General features: G+C 33.3%; 1 protein-coding gene across 1 annotated transcript in view; it reads left to right on the top strand.

The window, feature by feature from the left end:
- Window positions 1-23,506, top strand: part of LOC145259858 (uncharacterized) — a 1,597,463-nt gene that overhangs the window by 132,670 nt on the left and 1,441,287 nt on the right. The window contains exon 2 of the mRNA XM_080117703.1: window positions 2,228-2,350. Within this exon, the coding sequence (XP_079973829.1) occupies window positions 2,303-2,350 (48 nt within the window). The 5' untranslated portion in view covers window positions 2,228-2,302. The remainder of the gene's footprint in view (window positions 1-2,227; window positions 2,351-23,506) is intronic.

Below are 23,506 nucleotides of genomic sequence, written 5' to 3'. Positions count from 1 at the left end.
ACGCACGGATTCTTGATCCGTTTCGTTCGTGATTCGTCATCAGTGTAGTTAGGTGAAATAAACTTTTCTTCGCACAGAAAGGTACACTAAAGACATTCACTTGGTGTTTTAAGTTTATTTTTAGAAAGAAAAATAAAAACAGTTAACATATGAAAGAGAGACTAACTTAATTTCTATTTATTAGCTAATACACTTCTTAACACACATGGGTGGACACAGTTACAGAAATCTTAAGAAGCGGTATTGCGTACTTGGCGATTATCAAAGTTTTCTTTCAGTTATTACAGCATTTGTTTTGGCGAAGTGTCTCTCACGGGACTCCCATGGACAAATTCACTATTGACAATGACTCATTGACAATGTCTCTCACGTAGCTCCCATGGACAGACGCATTATTGACGGTGCCTCTAACGAGACTCACATAGATTTCGCGCGGCTTCCAGGTGTAGACTTATTATTGACTCATGTGGCTCCTGTGGACAACTCATAAAAATATTGTTTCCTCTTTACTTAATAGATTCCAGAGTTCGACATAAAGATGTTCGAGATACACCTGGATAAGGTCGGAGGTTGCATTATTAAAATGCTGTGAGATTAACACCCAATCTGAGAACCGTATTCCAAATAATACAAATTAACAACCCTTCTCTAAAAAATAACATAAGACGCCAGATATTGCAGTGTATATACTTTTAGATTATATTTGAATAAATCAGATTATGCGAAGTTAGAAAAAAGTTTTTTTTTTGTTTTTTTTTTTAAGAGACAACTGACCTTTATACTGTCATTGTGTACATGTGTTTATGTCTGTCTTCGTGAAAATAACTAAAATTCTATAAAAAAAAAAAATATTGATGTTTTTGTTCTAAGTTTCAAAAACGGTTTGATACGAAAAAAAAGTGTAGAAATTTTCTTTTTTACAATATCATTTTAGTTGTATATGTCTCTAATGGGAAAAATGTCTGGCGATGAGAATTTTTTTTTTTTGGTAAAGTGAATTTTGTTTTGTTCTTTTTTATGCTTGAAAGACAAACTTTACCCCCCCCCCCCCACCTCATTCTATGAAGAAAAATGGAATAAATTCTATTTACCAAATTTTGTTCGATTTGAATGTTTTTTATTTCTCCGAAATAACACAATCCAAATGTTGTTTCTACATTCATCTGACACCTATTGACCTTTTCCATTACAAATTGCAACATTACATTTGTGAATTTTTGAGATGAGGATTGATTATTCGTATTATTTTGAATTATTCGGATTACTGTTCTCATCTTGAGGGGTTTTTCACAACGATGTAACCTCCACCCTTCTTCAAGAATATCTTGTCGAACTCGGGAATCTTTTTGAAGAACTCGGGGGTCTGCACGAAATTTCAAGCGGAATCCTTTATTTAATTTATGGGGGTAGCGTGCTCTTGTTCCGTCAGTTATGACTGGGTAGAAATCTCAAGTAATTCGCAATTGTATTTTGAATGTCGCCCGCACTGAGGATTGAGACTTCAACACACCGGAAACGATTCAGTTCGAAATTCCGTGCAGATTAAATAAAACTACTTGATCAATTTACGTGATTTTTTTGGAATACAATATTTCTTTTCCATTACGGGTATGTACACCATGCAAATTTTTCTCTTTATTATTTTCTTTTTTAATATAGAGAGAGTGCAGTTGGAGTTGGGAAAGACTGAGAGAGATAATCACTGTTTAATAATGTGTTATCAGCTCATATCATTTACAATTCTAAACATGCTGCGTATTTCTCTAGAAGCTATCACCTTCTTTCTCATAGCTATGTGCATCATATTATGTTACCTATTTCAGAAATAAATTGAGTTTTTTTTTAATTTAGGGAGCGTACCACAGACGGACAATTCTAAGGAATAAACTTTGCTCATGGAATGTGCATTCAGTTTTAGGCACAGATAAAGATAAATATATATAGATAAATTGTAGATAGTTGTTTTAGCTAGACGAATATTTGCTGCAAATATTTTACAGGAGGGAGATATAGATAAAAGCTCAGTCGAGCACATGCTTCCTCAGAGACACTAAATACAGTTACACTTCAGCATCATGATAGCGATCCATGACAGTTATGGCCCCAGGAGCATGACGTGTATTTCTGTAACATACTTTTGCTAATTATACCATGTGTTTGTCTTGATTATTATTGGCTTGCAATGAAGGCAACATTAATGAAAACGATTTTTCTTCTTTTTTTTCAGATAATGTTTATGTCCTGTTAATTTGGATAAATTACTTGTGTGAAGAATTTTTACATCGTATTCGAAGAAAGAAACATGCCCAAAGTCAGAGAGATGTTCAAGTTTTTTAGAAATTCTTATGATGTAAGTAAATTTTAAATCAATTTTCTTCATATTTCTTTCAACTTGTTTGTGACATGCGTAAAATCAAACAGGAATGTAAAAGATTTTTTTGAATTATTGTCTATTTTTTTTATTTATGCTACAATAATCGAAAACTCCTTCTGAACTTATCGTGTGTAACGTTGTTGTTCTCTCTAACTGACCACTGCGTTGGCTAGCTCTCAATGCACGGCACCATACACTGGTGGCTCTCAATACACTACACTAGACACAGAGGGCTTTTAATACACGGTACTAAACACAGCTGGCTTTCAATACACCGTGCTAGACACAGCTGGCTCTCAATACACGGCACCAGACACAGCTGGCTCTCAATACACGGTACTAGATAGCTATCTCTCAATACACGGTACCAGATACAGTTAGCCCTCATCGTTCTCAATACACAGTATCAGACACAGTTGGCTCCCAATACACGGTACTAAACACAGCTGGCTCTCAATACACGGTACTAGACACAGCTAGCTTTAAATACACGCTATTAGACACAACTGGCTTTGAATACACGGTACTAGACACATGTGTCTCTCAAATACAGCTGCCGGCAAGCTTTTGAAGGAGTAAGAGGAAAAGACTACCGTAACTTCCCAATCGCTATGTGTGTTTTTCCCATTTCGTTGTTTCTCCTTCCCTTCCTTCTGATTTTTATGCCTATATATGCATTCCATTCTGTGACATCACGGCTGAAAATGCTGATTCGTATTTAAGTTGTCATTTAATGGTAGAACCAAACTACGTTTCACATGTAGAGGGATTCGTGTGTAATCAAATTAAAGACAAAAGTAATTTGTACAAAAAGTTTTTATTTAAATTTTACAAATCGTCCAATTAGTTCAATGAATCTAGATCGTGTTTGAAAGAAACCCATCATGTTGGCCGTATATTACATTGTGTGCAGACAATTGTTGATATTTAAGCGTTTCCCCAACTTGGCTTAACAATTTTATCTCGCTTATATCTCTTTCCATGCGCTCATTCATTTCGTTAAGTTAGAAAATAAAGTTTAGGAAATTAATAACTAAGATAGCATTAATCTCTCCCCTATGAGTATATTCTTTCCAAAATAAAACCATTTATCACAGCTTTCAACGAACCATCTTCTTTTTGTAACGTTCTTCATTAAAACAAATGTAAAAGTGAAATTCATTCTAGTTTCTTTTTGAAAATAATTATTCTGATAACAAAGATTGTTACAATCGTGACAAATTTAAATAATGACACGAACGCCCACATATAAAGCAAATAATTCCTATTGAAACATAAAAATGAGTTACCTTCCTTGCATTTTGAACTTTTCAAATTTCTTTGTAACTTAAATGTTATCATTTTTTAAATTTAAAACTTCAAACTGAAATTGGTTACACCGATGCTCGCCATCTTTTCAAATGTATGTAGGTTAGTCTTGTCTGGCCAACATGTATACATGTTAATATGCTGTTTTCCCTTCGATCTTTTTTTTTTTTTACAAAGGAGTCACCACTTATCAAGGCACAGAGGCCACTCGAGAATAAGGGTTAATAAATGTACAGTGGTCAATGGGACAATGTTAGTAGTGGAAATTTAGTAAAACATAAACGATCTGTTATCTTATTTATGTTTTCTGTTCTGACTATGGGTTGATGTTTATACAATTTGTGAAGAGTTGTATGTAGGGAATGTTTTTATTAAAGTGGGAGAGGCGGAGGATAATTATGTATATTTAAACAATGAAAAAAATTTTTATTTCATCCAAACCCATTATGTTGTTATCTCTGACTAGCCACTACGTTGGCTAGCTCTCAATGCACAGCACCATACACTGGTGGCTCTCAATACACTACACTAGACACAGAGGGCTCTTAATACACGTTACTAAACACAGCTGGCTTTCAATACACCGTGCTAGACACAGCTGGCTCTCAGTATACGGCACCAGACACAGCTAGTCCTCAATACTCGGTACTAGACACAGCTAGTTCTCAATACACTGTATCAGACACAGCTGGCTCTCAATACACGGTACTAAACACAGCTGGCTCTCAATACACGGTACTAAACACAGCTGGCTCTCAATACACGGTACCAGATACAGCTAGCCCTCAATACTCGGTACTAGACACAGCTGGTTCTCAATACACGATATCAGACACAACTGGCTCTCAATACACGGTACTGGACACAGCTAGCTTTAAATACACACTATTAGACACAGCTAGCTTTAAATACACACTATTAGACACAGCTAGCTTTAAATAAACACTATTAGACACAGCTAGCTTTAAATACACACTATTAGACACAGCTGGCTCTGAATACACGGTACTAGACACATGTGTCTCCCAATATACTACATCAAACACAGCTGCCGGCAAGCTTTTGAAGGAGTAAGAGGAAAAGACTAGCGCTGCTTTTTTTTTTAAAAAAAAAGAGTTAAAAGCAACTTTTTCCTAATATCAAATATGGCGACTTACTCACCTGAAAAAGATAGGAGGTCACATGTTGTGCAAATAACACTCAAGATGAGAACATTAATCCGATTAATCTGAATAATACAAACGTTAGACCTTGTGTCACATTAATCAGAATAATACAAACGTTAGGCCTTGTGTCACATTTTGCTTTCGTGGGGAAAGAAACAAATACCAATGATACAAAAGTTTTGATAAAGTTTTATTATTTAAGAATTATATACAATTAGCGGGGTACCCGGCGTTGTCCGGGTGTTTGGAGGTGCAAAAGAAAAAAGAAGTGTTTGTAATCAGGCAGACTCGAACCTATGACGCGAAGGAGGAAAAGAAAATGAAAGAAAACGTGACATCTTACCGCTATGCTACGAAGCCACAGGAAGTGAAAAGCGTTCAAATTTAGCGATTTCAATCAAAAAGTTGACTTGCTCAGTGAATGAGTTCCGCGCGATCTTTAAATTCACAAGTGAAAACAATTACATTGACCCATCCTTTAGTGTCTTATAAATAGGGCTGTGACAACAGAATATTCTTTTCATTGTTTTGACTCCCAATCTAACACAGTAATACACAGTCAATCAACCGAGAACCACACCAGTCCATATTAAAAAATATAAGATATCAACGGATATATACTCAAGAGTCAAAACAATGGAAAGAATATGCTGTTGTCACAGCCCTACTTATAAATTCTAGTAGTGATTGCTCACTGATAATAACATGTGGTGTTCCCTGGAGTCTGAGTGATAACAAGTATCCACAAATTTCTTGAACTCTTTGCTGTTTCAGTATTCATTTTGTGTTATTGCAACAGTCGTTTACCATTGGTTTTCTCATTGATAAGGACTGTTGGCATATTTTGGAATTTGAGTGGACATGAGCCTCCTTATGATTCAAGTACCCTCGGCACCATTTCAATAGAGGTCTGGATGGGACTTCCTATCTTTGATCTTTGCACTTTTTTTAGCCGTTTTACTTTTCTTTCTTTTCCCCTTTCTCTTCCTTTCTTTCTTTTTATTATTTCTTTCTTTTCTTTTTTCTCTCCTTTTTATTTTTTTCCTTTCTTTCTTTGCATTCTTTCTTTTCTTTTTCCGTTTCTTCCTTTCCTTTTCACATTCCCTTTCTTTTTTCTTTTTTCTTTTTTCTTTTCCTTTTTGTTCTTTTTCTTTCTCTTTTCTTTTTACTTTCATTCCTTTTTCTTTCTTCCTTTTCCTTTTCTTTCTTTTCTTTCTTTTCTTTTCTTTCCTTTCTTTTCTTTGCCTTTCTTTTCGTCTTTTTTCCTTTCACTTTTTCCTTTTTCTTTCTTTTTTCTCTCCCTTCTTTTCCTACTTCTCCCTTTTGCTATTTCTTTCTTTCCTTTATTTTCTTTTTCTTTCTTTCCATTTTTCTTTCACTTTTTGTTTTCATTCCTTTCTTTTTCTCTTTCATTCTTTTCTATTTTCCTTTCCTTCTTTTTATTTTTTCGTTTATTTCTATCCTTTCCTTTCTTTTTTCTTTCTTTCTTCTTTCTCCCTTTCTATTTTCTTTCCTTTATGTTTGTTTTTGTTTCTTGCCTTTAGTTTTTATTTTCCTTTCATTTCCTTTTCTTTTTTCCTTTTCTTTTTTCCTTTTTCTTTCTTTTTACCTTTTTCTGGACCCTTTTTCTGACCCTTTTTTCTATCCTTCTTTCTTTATGTTTGTTTCTTTTTTTTACTGTCCTTTTTCATTTCTTTTCTCTCCTTTTTTTGTCGATTAGAAGTTGCATCTTCTGTGAATGAAGAGTCAGAAACATCCAAGACATTTACGACAATCTCTTTCTGATTTTATTCTCATTTCTCTTCCTACAAATAAAACCTCTCTTTCTTCACCAACCAAACAAATCCGTGAACATTCCCTCCTCTCTTTCGTAAACATAAAACGTGTTATTTCGACATTTATCGCCTGGCTTATCTCTCCTGGTGAAAAATAAAGATCGGAGTTTACCCGGCCTTGCCAATGTTCCTCGCCAACGTGCTGCCCACAATTCGCTTATAAAAAATTTATGCCAGCATTTCCGCCAGGGATTAAAAATTTATCGACACTTTGTTGCAACTAAACCAAAGACACAAGTTTCCGACATTTTGTTTTATAAACCTTTTTTATTAACAGCTTTATGTAGTTTCTGACTTTTTCAGATGAGGATTGATTTTCGTATTATTTGGTTTATTCGAACTACTCTTATTATCTTGAGGATTATTTTCACAGCGTCTCCGTCGATATAACCTCCGACTTTCTTCACGTGCATCTTGTTGGAGTCGGGAATCTTTCTGTCGAACTCGGGAATCTGTATGGAATTTTTAGCATAGTGATTAAAGTACTTGGTAAAAATTCAGTTGTAAAAGTTACATTCTTATGGAGGTTGAAGGTTCAATCTTGATAAATCTCTTTTGTCTAGGTCATCTGTGTCTTATAGAGACATCTCAACCGATCTTCCTGCAATGTAAATATTTAACATATTTAATTGTTCTTCTTTATTTTCTGTGACGCAATTCTAACTTCCCGACCTGGAATGAAAGCCTTTCTTTGTTTTCGATGATAATTACAATGAGGTTCAATCCTCATGTGAGCAACACCAAAAAAAAAAAACAAAAAAAACAACAAAAACCTAAAAAAAAAACAAAAAAAAAAAAACACACACACACAGATGCAAATTACGTAGAACTTCTACCCAATCATGGCTGCTGGAACGAGAGCTCGCTAATTCTGTGGAGTTAATATAGGGGTTCATTCGAAATTCCGTGCAGATTCCCAAGTTCAACAGAAACGTTCCTGAGTTCGAGAAGATACACCTGAAGAAATTTAGCAGCTACATTGACCGAAACATTCTGAAAAAAGCACTCAAGATGGGAGCAGTAGTCCGAAGAATTGAAATAATACAAACTTTATGCAGTTCTGACTTTTGTAGACTTTGAGGTTTTAGATACGCCCTCACATATGTTGTGTTATTGAATGTGTATATAATTTTGTAGTTTGCACCTTTCAAATGCTTGCAAAATATTATCAATACATATATACACCTGACAGTTCTTATGTCGTTGCTATCAAAAGCAACACAAGACGAATTTTTTATCAAGATGTAAGTTTATTTACAAATTACTGTTGGCCATTGACAAGAGAGAGACGGAACAGAACAACCGCGTTAGCGGTAAAAGTGCGTGTGTGTGTGTGTGTGTGTGTGTGTGTGTGTGAGGCGACGACTCTTTACCTCTTTCTCTTTTGTTTAGGTTATCTGTGTCTTATAGAGACATCAACAAAAAACATTCCTCAAATGTAAATATTTAACATATTTAATTGTTTTTCTTTATTCTGTGTTACGCAATTCTAACTTCCCGACCTGTAATGAAAACCTTTCTTTGTTTTCGGTGATAATTACAATTCCGATCATTTTTATTGGACACAAGAATGTAGATTATCGGAAATGTGCGTGTATGTGTGTATGTACACTTCCGATTTTGTCGGCGTCGCCTCAGCTCAATAATGGTCGGTTCATTGGTCTGTCAGGTTCCAGTTTTGAACAGCATTTTTTATTTGTCTATCATATGTAAATCTAAAAGAGTGTTGTTTTGTTAAAGACATTTTGATGAAATCATATTTTTGGTTTCCATAATTTGAGTAAAGCGTCGTTGTCTTTAAAAAGCCGGAAACATTTCATCGAAGCTCTGCAAACTGGAATAAATATAAAAATGCAAACGACTCAATGCCTTTTAAATTTCATCAATGTATCACCACTTTCAATTCTAACGACGATGGTTCGTCTTAAAAAAAAAAGAACAAAAAACATGATTTCCATCAATCACCACTTAGGGATACATCTGAAGAAGGCCAGAGATTATATCAGCCGAAACGTTGTACGAATAACAACCAAACTGAGAACCATAGTCTGAACAATCCATATTATGTAGGGTGGAACGATAAAAGAAAACAACACTACAGCTTTATTTTAAAACTTTTATTAAAAAAAAAAAATCAATTGATAACTTGATTATGTCAGAGAGCTGACATTTATTCAATGTAGCCACCTTCAACCTCAATCAACACTTGGATGCGGGTCCGGAATTGGGAGCATGCTTTTTCCACATGCGCCAGTGGGAGCTCGGCGAATACTCGGCAGATGGCAGTGATTAGGTTGGCTTTGGTGTTGTGGGAGGCCATCTTGGTGATGTTCTCTACATATGAACAAAGGAAGTAGTCCAAGGGTTCAGGTCAGGAGAAGACGGGGGCAGTGAGTAGCACTCTTTCTGAAGCCAAGCCTGGGTCTCTTTGGACTTGTGGGCCGGCATCAAGTCCTGCTGTCAGACCCAGGGTCTGCCAGCAGTCACCTGATTGCACCAGGGGATCATCACACTCTTGAGCACATCCAGCATCCAGGTACACTTTTCAAGCCGACTTTGAAGATGTAAAGTGGCATGATGTGTCACTCACTTGAAATTATTCCGAAGACTGGAAGACCTTAGCTGGAAACTTTGTTTTCATCACTCTGGGCACGTCTCTGTTATTTGTAGCAATCCAGCGACGCATTTTGAGGATGCTGGCAATAAGTCTGTTGTCATAACTTGGATCGGTAGAGATCATGAGTTGTACAGCGGCGCATCTCCAATCTCGCTCATTGAACATTGTGTCACTTTCAGACATGATAGAAGGCTCCTATCGCTCTTGTGATTTGTACACAACTGGTCAACTAGTAGATGGTCTGCGACAAAAAAAGAAAATCGGTGTTCATCAAATGGAAATGGAATCATGTCGTCTTTTTTAGGGTGACAATTTTATAGTACCACCCTGTAAAAACTTCAGAAACATTTTCTGATTAATTGGATTAAATTATTATTATTATTATTATTATTATTATTATTATTATTATCAGCAATCTACACGGTGTTGCCTGGTCGTCAAATTCGCATAAATATTATATTTTAATTCATGCTGATTTTTTATTTATTTTTATAGAGCCATTTCTCTATTGATTATTTTCTAATGTATAATAATGATTTCAAAAGTTTCAAAAAAATATGGCTTAGGTACCATCCACTAGAAGCGAAACCAGAACGTTTAGCACTCCAGCTGTAGTTGTTATTTATCCTTCTAGCATCGTTTTCATCTGAGCTACCGACAGATGAATATGAAAGGGTTAAAAATTAAGTGTCTTTGCGTTATGAGTGTTTAATTTTTAGCATGCTCAAAAATAAGAGCAGGAGGTCAACTGTTTTGTTTTTTTACGTTGACCTCTTAGCAGCAGTTTTTGCCGGCTAAAAACGAAACTGAAAGTGTGCTTTTGAATGTTCCCTTTTTTTTTACATAACGTTTAGCTGACTTCTTCCTTCAGTGAAGAACTGCCGCATGTCGAAAATACTATGAGCACCTTGCTCACACCATCACAACAATGATCATATATTACTGTTATAATGATATTCGAAAACGAGGCTACATTAAAGGTAGGTCACTCTAATATGCTTGTCCAGGGTTATCAGATTGACCTTTTTAAAGCCGCGAATTTGGCCTTTTCTGATGGAGTTTGGCATTCGAAAATTGTATTTTGGCCATTTTTAAAGTGTGACATACGAACAAACTAAGGAGGGTACAAGCCGGATATTATACAGTTATTTCATTTTATTATACGGTTATTTTATTTCATTATACAGTTATTTCATTTTATTTTTTGGAAATATACCTGGGAGATAAACTAAGCAGCTTTTATTATATTGCAATGTTATGACCTTAGATGTTTTTGCAAGATGAACGTAAACACAGCAGACAGACAGACTCCATAGCCCATAGTTTCTAAAATGAATAGTATCAGCCAATGGGCTTTGCTGAGCCTATCTCTGAGGTCGATAAATGCTGGGTATGTCTGTAGATGGTAGGGCATTGGTGGTGGCAACGGTGGGGAGGGGTCAATAAATGGTCAATAAATGCCAGAGAATTGTTGTAAATTTTCGAACCTGAAACTATCATTTCTTCTATATTTTTATTTTACTATTTTTAACCCTTTCCTGGCGTAATCGAATTTGATGGTCATTAACCCCCCCCCCCGCCTCACTCTTAATTATGTCAATTATCCGATGGAAAATACAATTTGATATTTTTGATATTTTCTGTTGTGGCGCCTTAGACTTAATCATGCAAAGTGATTCCTATCGAAGCTAAACAGCAAATGATTATAATTGTTACGTTTTTACTTTCTTGACTTTCATAGAATTCACTTTCCTCCTCACTCCGCAAAACAAGGAAGTTTTCACAGACACGTGTGAACTCAAATATGTCCAACCAATGAAACTCGTGTTAAAACCAAAACAGAAAATGATAAGCCATTGTGAAATTAGAAACAGTCAAAAGTAAGAGATACAGAGACTTTACTAGCCGCATCAATTTGAAAGAACCCTAGAACGTCTGCTCACACCTTTGGGCCGAGGACGGCGAAAAGGACTCAATGACTCGCATACCAGCTTTCTTCATATCATGCACATATTCCTACGTGCTAGCAAGTGTCAGGCAAACAGAAAAGATTTACTGCCCATTTACACGCACTAACAAAAATAAAGTAAACCAACACACATACACAATGCCACGTTCGCAAATACATCCATGTGTTTATTACGAAGGTTGTTCCAAAAGTAAAGCTTCCTATTTTTTAAACTTAAAATATTGAAGAGCTACAAAGACAGTAGTGGTACCATTAAAACGAGCAACTTTTTGTGCTGCAGAATTTATTTTTCTGAATAGTCACAGACATTCTCAATGCATTTTTGGCAGTTTCTTTTGATGCCTCGACCATAAAAGTTTGGAGCTTGATTTGTCACTCACATCTATGGTGCCATTCTGAAATCGACGAACCCAGCTGAAGATGTTTATATAAATTAGCTAGGTTAAATATAAACAAAATAACCTTGAACAGGCATAGATGACACAGGAGGTCACGTTAAGGAGACGTGTCTTTTAATTGGTTATGTCACTGGAACTGAGGTCAACAGGTCGGGAAGTTTAGAGTCAAAGAGTTCGAGTTTGGTCACGAGAGTAGGAGCTTGGTCATAGGAGTTAACAGACGGCCAGGAAGCGAGGCTGGGTAGAACAAGCATGTAGATAAGAAATGCAGACTCTGTGAAGACCATTTGAGACAACGGAAATAAATTTATATTTTAAAAATATAAAGTGTTGTCCTGTGGTTGTACAAAAGAAGGAAGAACAGCAATGGGTTTTAGCTGAGGATGTTTACATAAATTAGCTAGGTTAAATATAAACAAAATAATCTTGGACAGGCAGACGTTAGAGATGCGTGTGCTTTTTGAATGATGACGTAACAGAACTGAGGTGAAGAGGTCGGGAAGTTTAGTTAGTCACAGAGTTGGAGTTTGATCACCGAAGTGAACTAACGTACTTCGAGCTAGGAAGCGAGTCTGTGAAGAACAAGTATGTAGAGACGAAATGCAGACTCTAGTGAAGACCATTTGCGACAACGGAAATAAATTTATATTTTAAGAATATAAAGTGTTGTCCTGTGGTATTACAAAAGAAGGAAGAACAGCTATCTCAATTGGCTATGGTGTTAGTCATTTTATGTTTCGTCACGGAGCTCAGCAGTGAAGATAGAAGAACTCTTGAAGAAAGAAAGGTATGAAGCATATATTAGTCTTCTTATACAAAAGTGATACCTTTATGTAAATATGAACTGTAATATATACCTGTGTGATAACTCTCTGATACAACATGACTCAGTTTATACGTCGATATCATATCCTCTGGATAAGCAAAGATGCATACAATTAATACGTTTATCTGGTACCATAAAAATATCTCGTATGATAGTTTTAATATCAACCCACATCTCATACAATACAACACATTCGGGTGGAATAAAAAATGGAAGTCATTGCGGTTGGAACGTTTCTCATACTAATGAACACATATTTACGCTATGTGACTAACGCGATTTTATTCACATTTTTGCTTGCATGAATAAATAATTGCATGATTTAAAGTAGCTTTTATATTCTTATCTCGTGTATAAAAAATGGCGTTTGTTTTACTATACACATAGATTTAAAATAGTTATCAAAAACAAATATATAACAAATAAATGTTATCAAAGGTAAGATAAGTTACTTTTCTACCTAACTGGATAAGTTTTTAGTGTTTTTATTTAATGTAAAATGTTTAATCGGTTAAAAAACAAGTAATATTATTCGGCTCTAAAAACATACAGTGTTTACCGATGTATTTGAAAAATGCAAATGGCGGCGAACTCTGTGTTGAATACGGAAATTTGGGAAAATGAGTTAAGACTATAAAAAAACTATACAAAATACTGTTAGAAACCCACTTCAATATATGTTACCATAACATAGGCTGATATATATAGTCGCTCGCATATCCATGACTGAATATATTAAAAAGTTCGTTTTTAAAATAATTTGAAAATAGAAAAAGCAGGCTTTTAATATCAATGGCAGAACCAGAGAAAAGCTCAACTATATATATATATATATATATATATATATATATATATATATATATATATATATATATATATATATAATGTAATTCTTGGTTCGTTCAAAGTTTATACAACCATATTTCTACATTACCAATTTATTTGAAATTTTCAGACAACCCAACTTTAGAGTCGAGGGATGTTTCTATGTTATTAAAATAAATATTAAATAAAAATAAATATATTTTTCGTAAGCCGTTAGTGCGAACCTGTTTTGTTGATAGAACTGAACTTCCGGTTCGATTCATTTAACACACCACGATTTGACGAAACGAATTAGAAGATTTCATTTTCTGTTTACTCGATAAGTAAAAAAAAACAACATAATTCATTTGTTTATCTTCCAAATTTTTTAATTTAAAATTTTTTTCTTTATTATATCAGGCAAAAAAAAAGTTTGTCGCTTGCTTTTTGAGTCGAAGTCGTTTTATTTGTTTTTTTGTTTTTGTTTTTTTATTTTTCGATATAAGAAAATATGAACTTTTTATTATTAACACTATAAATTGTTTGGTAAAAGTACAGGCTTATATGTGTATATATATATATATATACATATATATATATATATATATATATATATATATACATATATATATATATACATATATATATATATATATATATACATATATATATATATATACATATATATATATATATATATACATATATATATATATATACATATATATATATATATACATATATATATATATATATACATATATATATATATATATACATATATATATATATATACATATATATATATATATACATATATATATATATATATATACATATATATATATATACATATATATATACATATATATATACATATATATATATATACATATATATATATATACATATATATATATATACATATATATATACATATATATATACATATATATATACATATATATATATATATACATATATATATATATATACATATATATATATACATATATATATACATATATATATACATATATATATACATATATATATACATATATATATATATATACATATATATATATACATATATATATATACATATATATATACATATATATATATATATATACATATATATATATATATACATATATATATATACATATATATATATACATATATATATATACATATATATATACATATATATATATACATATATATATATACATATATATATATATATATATATATATACATATATATATATATATACATATATATATATATATACATATATATATATACATATATATATACATATATATATATATATATACATATACATATATATATATATATATATATATATATATATATAGAGAGAGAGAGAGAGAGACTCTCCCATTGATTTCGGCGTATGAGGTTCTGCCACAACAACTAAGTTGCTCGGAAATCCACACGGATGATATGCTTTGTGAAGAACCATTCACACTTTTTGGTATTACTGCTAACCTCCGTCGGTGCAGATAACTGCCACAGGGCGAGTATGCAGTAGACCGTAGGTTTTACATCAGAGTTTCCTTCTTGTAGATGCATATCTTAATGAAGACTGGGGGTGCACCTCTCTCAGTGAATTAATGCTGGTATCTACCAACCTGGAAATTTCTACGACTCAGCACGGTACATACAGCGTCTAACCTTCCCAAATGATCACCCATCTGGTACTGGCCAGGCTCAACGTTGCTTAATTTCTGTGATCTGGTGAGAACCAGTGTGTCAATGTGATCGTACCATATATTTGCATAGTTTACTGATTCTGTGTGTGTGTATGTATGTGTGTGTGTGTATATATTAGTGTTGGGACGATTAATCGGAATCGGAATTGGGAATCGAAAAAATCAGAGCTTCATGACTCTCTAAAAAATCAAACTTGTCATGGCTCTCGAGTATATATCCGACACAGTTAGACACACTTAATCAGTATCAGAATCGAAAAGATTTGAGCCTATTTTCCAATGCCAAAACCGATTCCTTAAATTAACTTTTCATTTTGATTTTGGTTTAAGAAACATCTTCCACTGCTTGTAGTAATAATAAAATAATAAATATTTATTTATTTAAACTTCCAGTAAGACTAAAATCACTAGACCACGCCCTCACAAGTGTGTTTTTACGTTTGAGAAAATATAGGGACATTTAAGATGTGTTTTTACAGTAATTGGGACAAAATAACACTTTTATAGTTAAATATTATGAGATTTAGAAAGAATCAGAATCGGTAATTGTATCGGAATCGGGAATTTAGTATGGAATCAGTAATTGTATTGAAATCGGAAAAAATTGTTGTATGATTGGTACCAACAAGGGGGTCTATTATGTAATGGACAATAAATGGGTCTGTTGTCTAATGTGTGCCATAGCACCATATGTCGATATGTGTACTTGTTACGAAGGGTTCGTCCTGATGTGTATATGTGTCACTAAATGTCTGTTGTTGGTGATTCTACACTGTTTGAACCCTAGCTATGTTGTTGTTGTCTATTTATACTATATTCATATCTAATCGTTCATATGCGCATGCACGCATGATACATGTATTTTGGACATACCTTCATGCGTCGTTGATCATGTCCACTTGGAATTCATCTTGTTTATGGAGGGGAGGCTGGAACCTGTTTGGATTCATATTCATTCACTTCCAAGAACGCTGGTTGGTATTATATAGTTTTTATTTTTTATTTATATTTCCAGATGTCGGTCGCAGAAGAATGGAAAGTGAATATCTTTGCTTGCGTTGTTAATTGTAGGTCTCCGTTCTGAGACACGTCAGCTCCCTCCCCAGTGAAGGGGGGAGGACCTGTTAAACCGTTCGTGCTCAACGTCCAAATTCAAACTCCCTATGATCTCCAGCTACCCTGATCCACGTAACATATACATAGTTTCGTCAGCTCACCAGCTACTTCCGGTAAACTTGTCTATGATATAATTCTACCATATTTTGACAGATTTTATCAACATTCTTCATATTCAGCTCTTGTTTATCTATCCAGTTAGATAGATAGATAGATCAAGATGAATAGATACAGAAACAGATAGATAACCAGATCGACAGATACATCGATAATACATACATATATATACATATATATATATATATATATATATATATATATATATATATATATATATATATATATATATATATATATAATCAAACAGTTAATAAAACATGTTAAAAAACACTTTGAAAAAGAGTCAAAAACATATTTAATCTGAAAAGGAAACACTTGATAAGTGGATAGTCCTTAATCCGCGGAGTTTCAAAGAAATACTTTGCTTCTCATCAGAGGGTAGGAATTAGCAAAATGCGGGATCGGATTTTGCGTACAAAAGTATTTGATGAAACTGCAAGCAAGTCAAAGATCTTACTTGATAACAAAAAGTGAAGCAGAGGGAATATGGTGAAGGAAAAGGTGATTACACGTGAATGGATAGTCTGGTGAACGGTAAATAATCCAATGACAGTAAAATCAAAAATATAACTCCAAGAAAGTTAATTGAATTTCCATTTGCACAAGTACAATCCAAGGAAATCACGTAATTGGAAGATGGTCCAAAATAATCCAAAAGGCCGAAATTCATGGAATAATTCACAAATATGTAGAATATATATATATATATATATATATATATATATATATATATATATATATATATGTATAGATCGACAGAAAGATCAATAGCTAACAAATGCTTTATAGTGTTTGACCTGTTACATAACAAAATATTGGAATCGTTCCATCACTAGTATGTATGTATGTATACTAGCAAAAGTACCTGTTGTTGACTGGGTTCAAAAACAGCCTACAGTAAATGAAATCTGATTTATGAAAGTATGATATGTTATGAAAAGGAAGGGTTGTTGTAAAGAGATAGCTTCGAATTTGGGGGTATCAAAGCAAAGCAAAATATGATGAAAGTAAAAATAAAATAGATAAACCCCATAATTTGTTATACCTTACCGGTTTACACTGAAACACTTATCACAATATTCTGTGGATCTATATTAAAAAAACCTTGTTAAACTTTGTGACATATTTCCATTCTATGGAGGTCAGACGCGAACGAACACTCCATAATTATATTATACCATATTTCTTCAAACTGAAACATAATTATCAAAGTATACTTACGCAGATAGATATGAAAAGTCTTTATTAAAGTTTGTGCGTATTTCTATTCTATGGAGGCCAGGCGCGAACGCAGACCCCACAATTTTATTATACTATTCCTATTTAAGTTAAAACATACTTATCAAGGTATTATTATGTACATCTATATCAAAAACACTTGTAAACGTTTTTTTTTTTTTTCAATTTTTCAATTTTTTATTTTCATACTTTGTGGACCAGGCGCGTACGTAGACCCCACAATTTTAATGACTCATCATTACGCCAGATCAAACATACCCATTCCTATGTCTCGATACATCTTCTATCATTATATGTGATCATTTTTCTATAATAGTGAACCATATAGGAGCCTATTCGTGACCAGTCACACACACAGACGTTCAGCTTTATATATATATATATATATATATATATATATATATATATATATATATATATGATTAGTTTTTTTTGGAAAAAGAATTCCAGCAGAGTGCTCAATTAAAAGGAAAATCCAAATTTTAAGATCGGGCTTGAAACCGACGGTACCAATGATCTGTCTCAACTAACAACTTTCTGTACACAATATATATATATATATATATATATATATATATATATATATATATATATATATATAAAAGTGAACGTGTCTGTCTGTCTGTGTGTCTGTGTACATTTCCCTACGCAATAACTCTGTCAATTTTTAGTCTATAGACTCGAAATTTGAAATACCGGGTACTGACATTTGGGAAAATCGATGTGACGGGTGTAAGCCAGAAATTTGGCTGTTAAGGGGTCAAATTTCAACGATTTGACCTTTAAGAACTCTACCAAACTCCTCCGACAATTTTGGGTCTAGACACTTGAAATTTTAGATATAGGTTCCTTGAACCTGGATCTAACTTAATAAAATGATTTGAGCGCGAAACTATAAATTTTAAGGGGTCATAATAGGGGTCAAATTAAAAAAAAATTGACTGCTTTTTCTTTTTTGCTCAACATACACTTCCAAATACTCGGGCAACGTCGGGCACCCATGCTAGTATATATATAAACCTGTGCGATGAAGAGACTTGATATCAATAAAAAAGTCTAGTCTCGGAAACTGTTGTGTATGATGAATTCTTGGAACGTATTTAAATGAATATGTCACAAATATGTTTAACTCAGATCTATATTACACATACATACACGCGCATGTATATAACAACGGAGACAGAATGAGAAAACAAGTCGGCAACATAAATAACCCAAAAGACTCGTAAAAAGAACACAGCAAGAACTTCCATTTAAAAAAAAACTGGAAGAATGGGTCTACCAACAACGTGCCAAGTATTTTCTTGGTGAATTTACTCAGGACTATATAGATAAGAGAGGCTCTGTAGATTGGCTAAACAGAGGATCGATCCACTATGAACAGAAGAAGATTATTACTAGGGCTATGACAACAGCATATTCTTTTCATTGTCATAGCTCTCGAGTATATATCCGACACAGCTAGACACAGTTAATCAACCAAGAATCACATCACTCTATATAGAAGCATACAAGATATCAACAGATACACACTCGAGAGTCAAAACGATGAAAAGAATATGCTGTTGTCCGAGCCCTAATTAAAACAGAGCAATCCCGAAACAGAGGAATATTTTAACATGCATTTTGTGTGATTATAATACATAGAAAAAAAAAAGTAGTCCTAGGGAAACTTTGATTAACTCGGTCAACTGAAAGTGTAATTGTAAGTTAACGCGGCCCCTGCACCCCTACCCTCCTCCCACTTTTTGTTTTGTGTGTGTATGTCACCATAAACTGATGCCACATCAAATAATCGCGGAGGGTCAAAGAGGATGGAAAAAACCGAGGAGAGAAAGCACTAGCCAGACCTCTGCTGGATAAGTGCAAAGAGGACTGAGACTTTGGGTAGGCTTATTGCAACCCAAATTTCAGTGAAGACCAATGGTCGCCGTTAACGAGAAATCAACGGCAAGCGGCTGTTACGATAATGCAAATTCATGTGCAATGGTTATCGAAAAAGGTGGAGAGTACTGAAAATCTGGGGAGACTTGTTGTCACTCAAACCCAAAGAACACCACAAGTTGTTCTCAATGAAAAATCTTTGATGATGGCCTGTGTGACTACTCCTCGTGAGTAAATAAGAATAATCTATGTCTGTCTTCTCAGAATGCACGCACATTTTATTATTTGTCTTCTGATATTTCTTTTATTGTACAAAGAAATGCCCCCCCTTCGATCAAAAGAAGAAAAACTATACATCTTGTTTATTGTTTTTAGACCGGCTTGTCTTAATGAAGAATGTCTGTGTAAAGAAGCGCTGACATTCACGCACAACATAGAATGGCGTACCAAAAAATTGAAAAAAAAAAAAAAAAAAAAAAAAAAGATTCGTAGCTTAAAAATGATTCTCTTCCAAGTCGTGTAGAATTCAGACAAAATACATGAAATTAAAAGCATGAATAAAAATACAGGAGTTATCTCCCCCTTTTTTAATCAAGTTACAAGACAATACGGAGGGTTTTTGAAATGTAGTGTAAAATACCTTTTGCAGTTATAGTCAAGGACTTCCGGTTTCTGCTGTGACCAAGCGGACAAGAAAACCTAATTCTTAGCATGGTGGAAGCGGAGGCTTTCATGATATCTGATAGGGAGATAATAATTAATTAAAAGGGACTATGTCTTGCTTGTCACCATCATCCTGTCATGCAATTCTAGACAGGAAAAAATGTTTTCGTAATCATGAAAGGTGTACCGTATATTTCTGCGTATAAGATAACCTTTAAAGTTTAAAAACCATCTTTAAAAATTGAGGGGTTGTCTTATACAACCAATTTAAAAGTCATATATATAAATATACAAGAAATAAATGTTACCATAGTCAATAAAAGTTTAGTCCATGTTTTTTTTTTTGTTTTGAAATAGTTTTTAATGCTCTTTACTTTAAATAATTTCAACGAACCGAAATTAAAAGGAAATTTGAGGCGATAATTACTTAAATGAATTTTTATATAAACTACACATGCCATAATCGAATATTCCTCAAGCACAAAATAACGGAAAACATTAAAATATGTTTATAAATATTCCTTACGTAGACGGAACTCTCTTAAATTGTTAACACAGAATACTCAGGTACCCCTCCTTCAAATTGAAAACGGAACTCTCCGTTTCAAAGTCGCTGCCATTTTGATTTTTTTAAAACCAGTTCGTGAATTAAAAAAAAAAATTTACAAACTACCTAAAAATACAAAGCAATGAACTTTTCTACCATAAAAGTAACTTTTATTGACTATGGTAACATTTATTTCTTGTATATATTTATTATTATATATATAACATTTTCTCTTTGTAAGGAAACATCATTTTGTTGGTCACTCTTGGCTACGAATGGAAACAAAGTTGATATAAAAAATATATTTTCGCGAAAATTATCTTTACTTTCATCATATTTTGCTTAGGGTAACATTTTTGAGTATCAACACCTATCTCTTTACAACCCCCTCCTTTTCGTAACCTATCACACTTTCATCAATCACAGTCCATTTTCTGTAGGATGTTTTTGAACCAAGTCAACGACGGGTACTTCTGCTAGTATATATATATATATACATATATATATATATATATATATATATATATATATATATATATATATATATGTGTGTGTGTGTGTGTGTGTGTGTGTGTATATGGTAAATCTATGAAAATTTGCTCCAATTTTGTACCTCGTCCTATTTGACGGTCACCTTATACGCTGAAATATACGGTAGATAAAAAAAGTTTCCATGGTTATTGTTGTTGGTGGACTAGTTAATAATTTGTCTGTCAAGCTTAAGTTTCAAATAACATTTTAATTAGTTTGTCAAGCTCAATTTTGAAAAAACACTGGTATATCAACTCTTATTTTGAAATAGTATTTTCGTTAGTCTGTGAAACTCATTTTTGAAATAACATTTTTAGTGATCAAGCAATTCCTATTTTGAAATAGTATTTTCACTAATTCAAACTTAAATTTAAACTGGTCTGTCAATCCTTATTTTGAAATAGCATTTTTATTGGTCTCTTAACTTTTATTTTTAAATAACATTTTCAATGGTCAATTTTGAAATAAGATTTTCATTAGTCTGTCGAACTTAAATTTGAAATAGCATTTTTATTGGTCTGTCAACCTTTATTTTGAAATAGTAATTTGATTAGTCTGTCAATCCTTATTTTAAAATAGCATTTTAATTGGTCTGTCAAACTACTGCTTTCGATAGCGTTTTCATATCTGAACACGCACATCAGATGACCACATTTTCAGAATAGCTGAATTAAAAACAAATGACTTATTTAGGGTTATTCAGTTTTTCCTCGCTTAAACATTCAACAGATTTCTTGATCGTTCAGACGACAGGTATTGTCTTAAAACTACAGGACAAAATTAGTGATTTTTCTTTTCTTTTTTTTTAACTGAAGAATTAATTAATTTCCTTCATTAATTTTTTTTTATTTACATAAAAAATTCTGATTGAATGGTGTCTAATGACAACAGGAATGGCGTCTGCTCTTTATCGGTTCAGGAATATAGTTTATTTTCTTTAACTGACCAAATAAAAAGAAATTAGAAACATAAAATAATTCTGATTCTTTATTTTTTATTTCACAGAAAAGTTTTAGGATCGACAGCTTTAAAAGAAGAAGAAGAAAAAAGAATAAACTTTCGACTTTGGAATTGCTACCAATTAATCTCAGATATAAAAATCATCAACACATATCTTATTGGTATTATTTGGCCTACTGTTCTCATCTTGGACGTTTTTTGCCGATGGAACTTCTGACTTTCCAAAGGTGCCTCTTGTCAGACTAGAGAATTTTTGTGTTGAACTTTGGAATCTGTACGAGTATTGTGAGGATAACACTCAAAATGAGAATAGTAGTCCGAATAATCCAAATAAAAGAAAGTATTTTGCTGCCCAGTTCCCCATCCAGGTATCGAAGTTCAAACCAGATTTCGTAGCTTAATGGGGGATGCCCTTTTCTCTTCCCTGCAACCTCTTTCTCACAGAAGAGACGTTGCGAGTCTGTCTCTGCTTCATCGTTATTTTCATTGCAAGTGCTCGTCTGAGCTTCAATCTATGGTCCCCTCTCGCCAAACTTTCACGAAAAACACTCTTCTAGCTGAAACCACTATCAATAATTTCCCACACTCTTTATCTGTGCCTAAACCTAAATGAACAAAGCTTCTTTTTTAGAATTGCACGCCTGTGGAACTCTCTTCCGATTGCCTGCTTTCCAGCTGACTACAGTCTGATTGTCTTCAAGTCCAACATAAACAAGTTCTTAATGAACCGTCCCCCTAAGTAATCCAATTCATAAAACTCCCACTACTTATGTTTACTACGCGATAATCACATGGACTAATGTATAGCCATTAACCCTTATCCTCGAGTGGCCTCCAGGCCTTGATAAGTATTGAGCCAAGATATCTTTCTTAATTAATAATTAAAAACTATAGGATTCAAATAACGGATAATTGCTTCCAATATTAAAAAACTATTAAGTGTATTCAAACCGTTTTGGAACAAACCGTATTTTTAACATTTAATTTTATCATGAAAAGTCTCTAAACGCCATTTAAAAAAATAAATAAATAAATAAATAACAAACAAAAACCGTTTGACTTTGGAATTGGTGCCAATTCATATCACATGAGAAATCTTCAACTTATATCTTGTTTGTATCATTGGGACTATTTTGATGTTATTCTCAAAGTTCTTGGCTGATGTAACCTTCGACCTTCCTTGTGTTCAGGAATCTTTCTACTGAGCTCTGGAATTTGTACTTTTGAACTGAACCTTTTATTTCATCCTATTCTTGTTTTAGATGCCTTATTTTATGACTCAGTACCCAAAAGGATTTTTAAGACAGAGTACCGTACTTTGGGGTAATAACCCTTCAACCTAAATCCTTACCCTCTGAGCCACACACACACACACACACACATACACACACATATATATACTAT

Source organism: Euprymna scolopes, chromosome 35 (assembly GCF_053919585.1).
Source record: "Euprymna scolopes isolate OS-2025 chromosome 35, ASM5391958v1, whole genome shotgun sequence".
NCBI classification, from domain to species: Eukaryota; Metazoa; Mollusca; class Cephalopoda; order Sepiida; family Sepiolidae; genus Euprymna; species Euprymna scolopes.
Note: the sequence above shows the minus strand (reverse complement) of the source record. Positions and strands in the feature narration are given on the sequence as shown.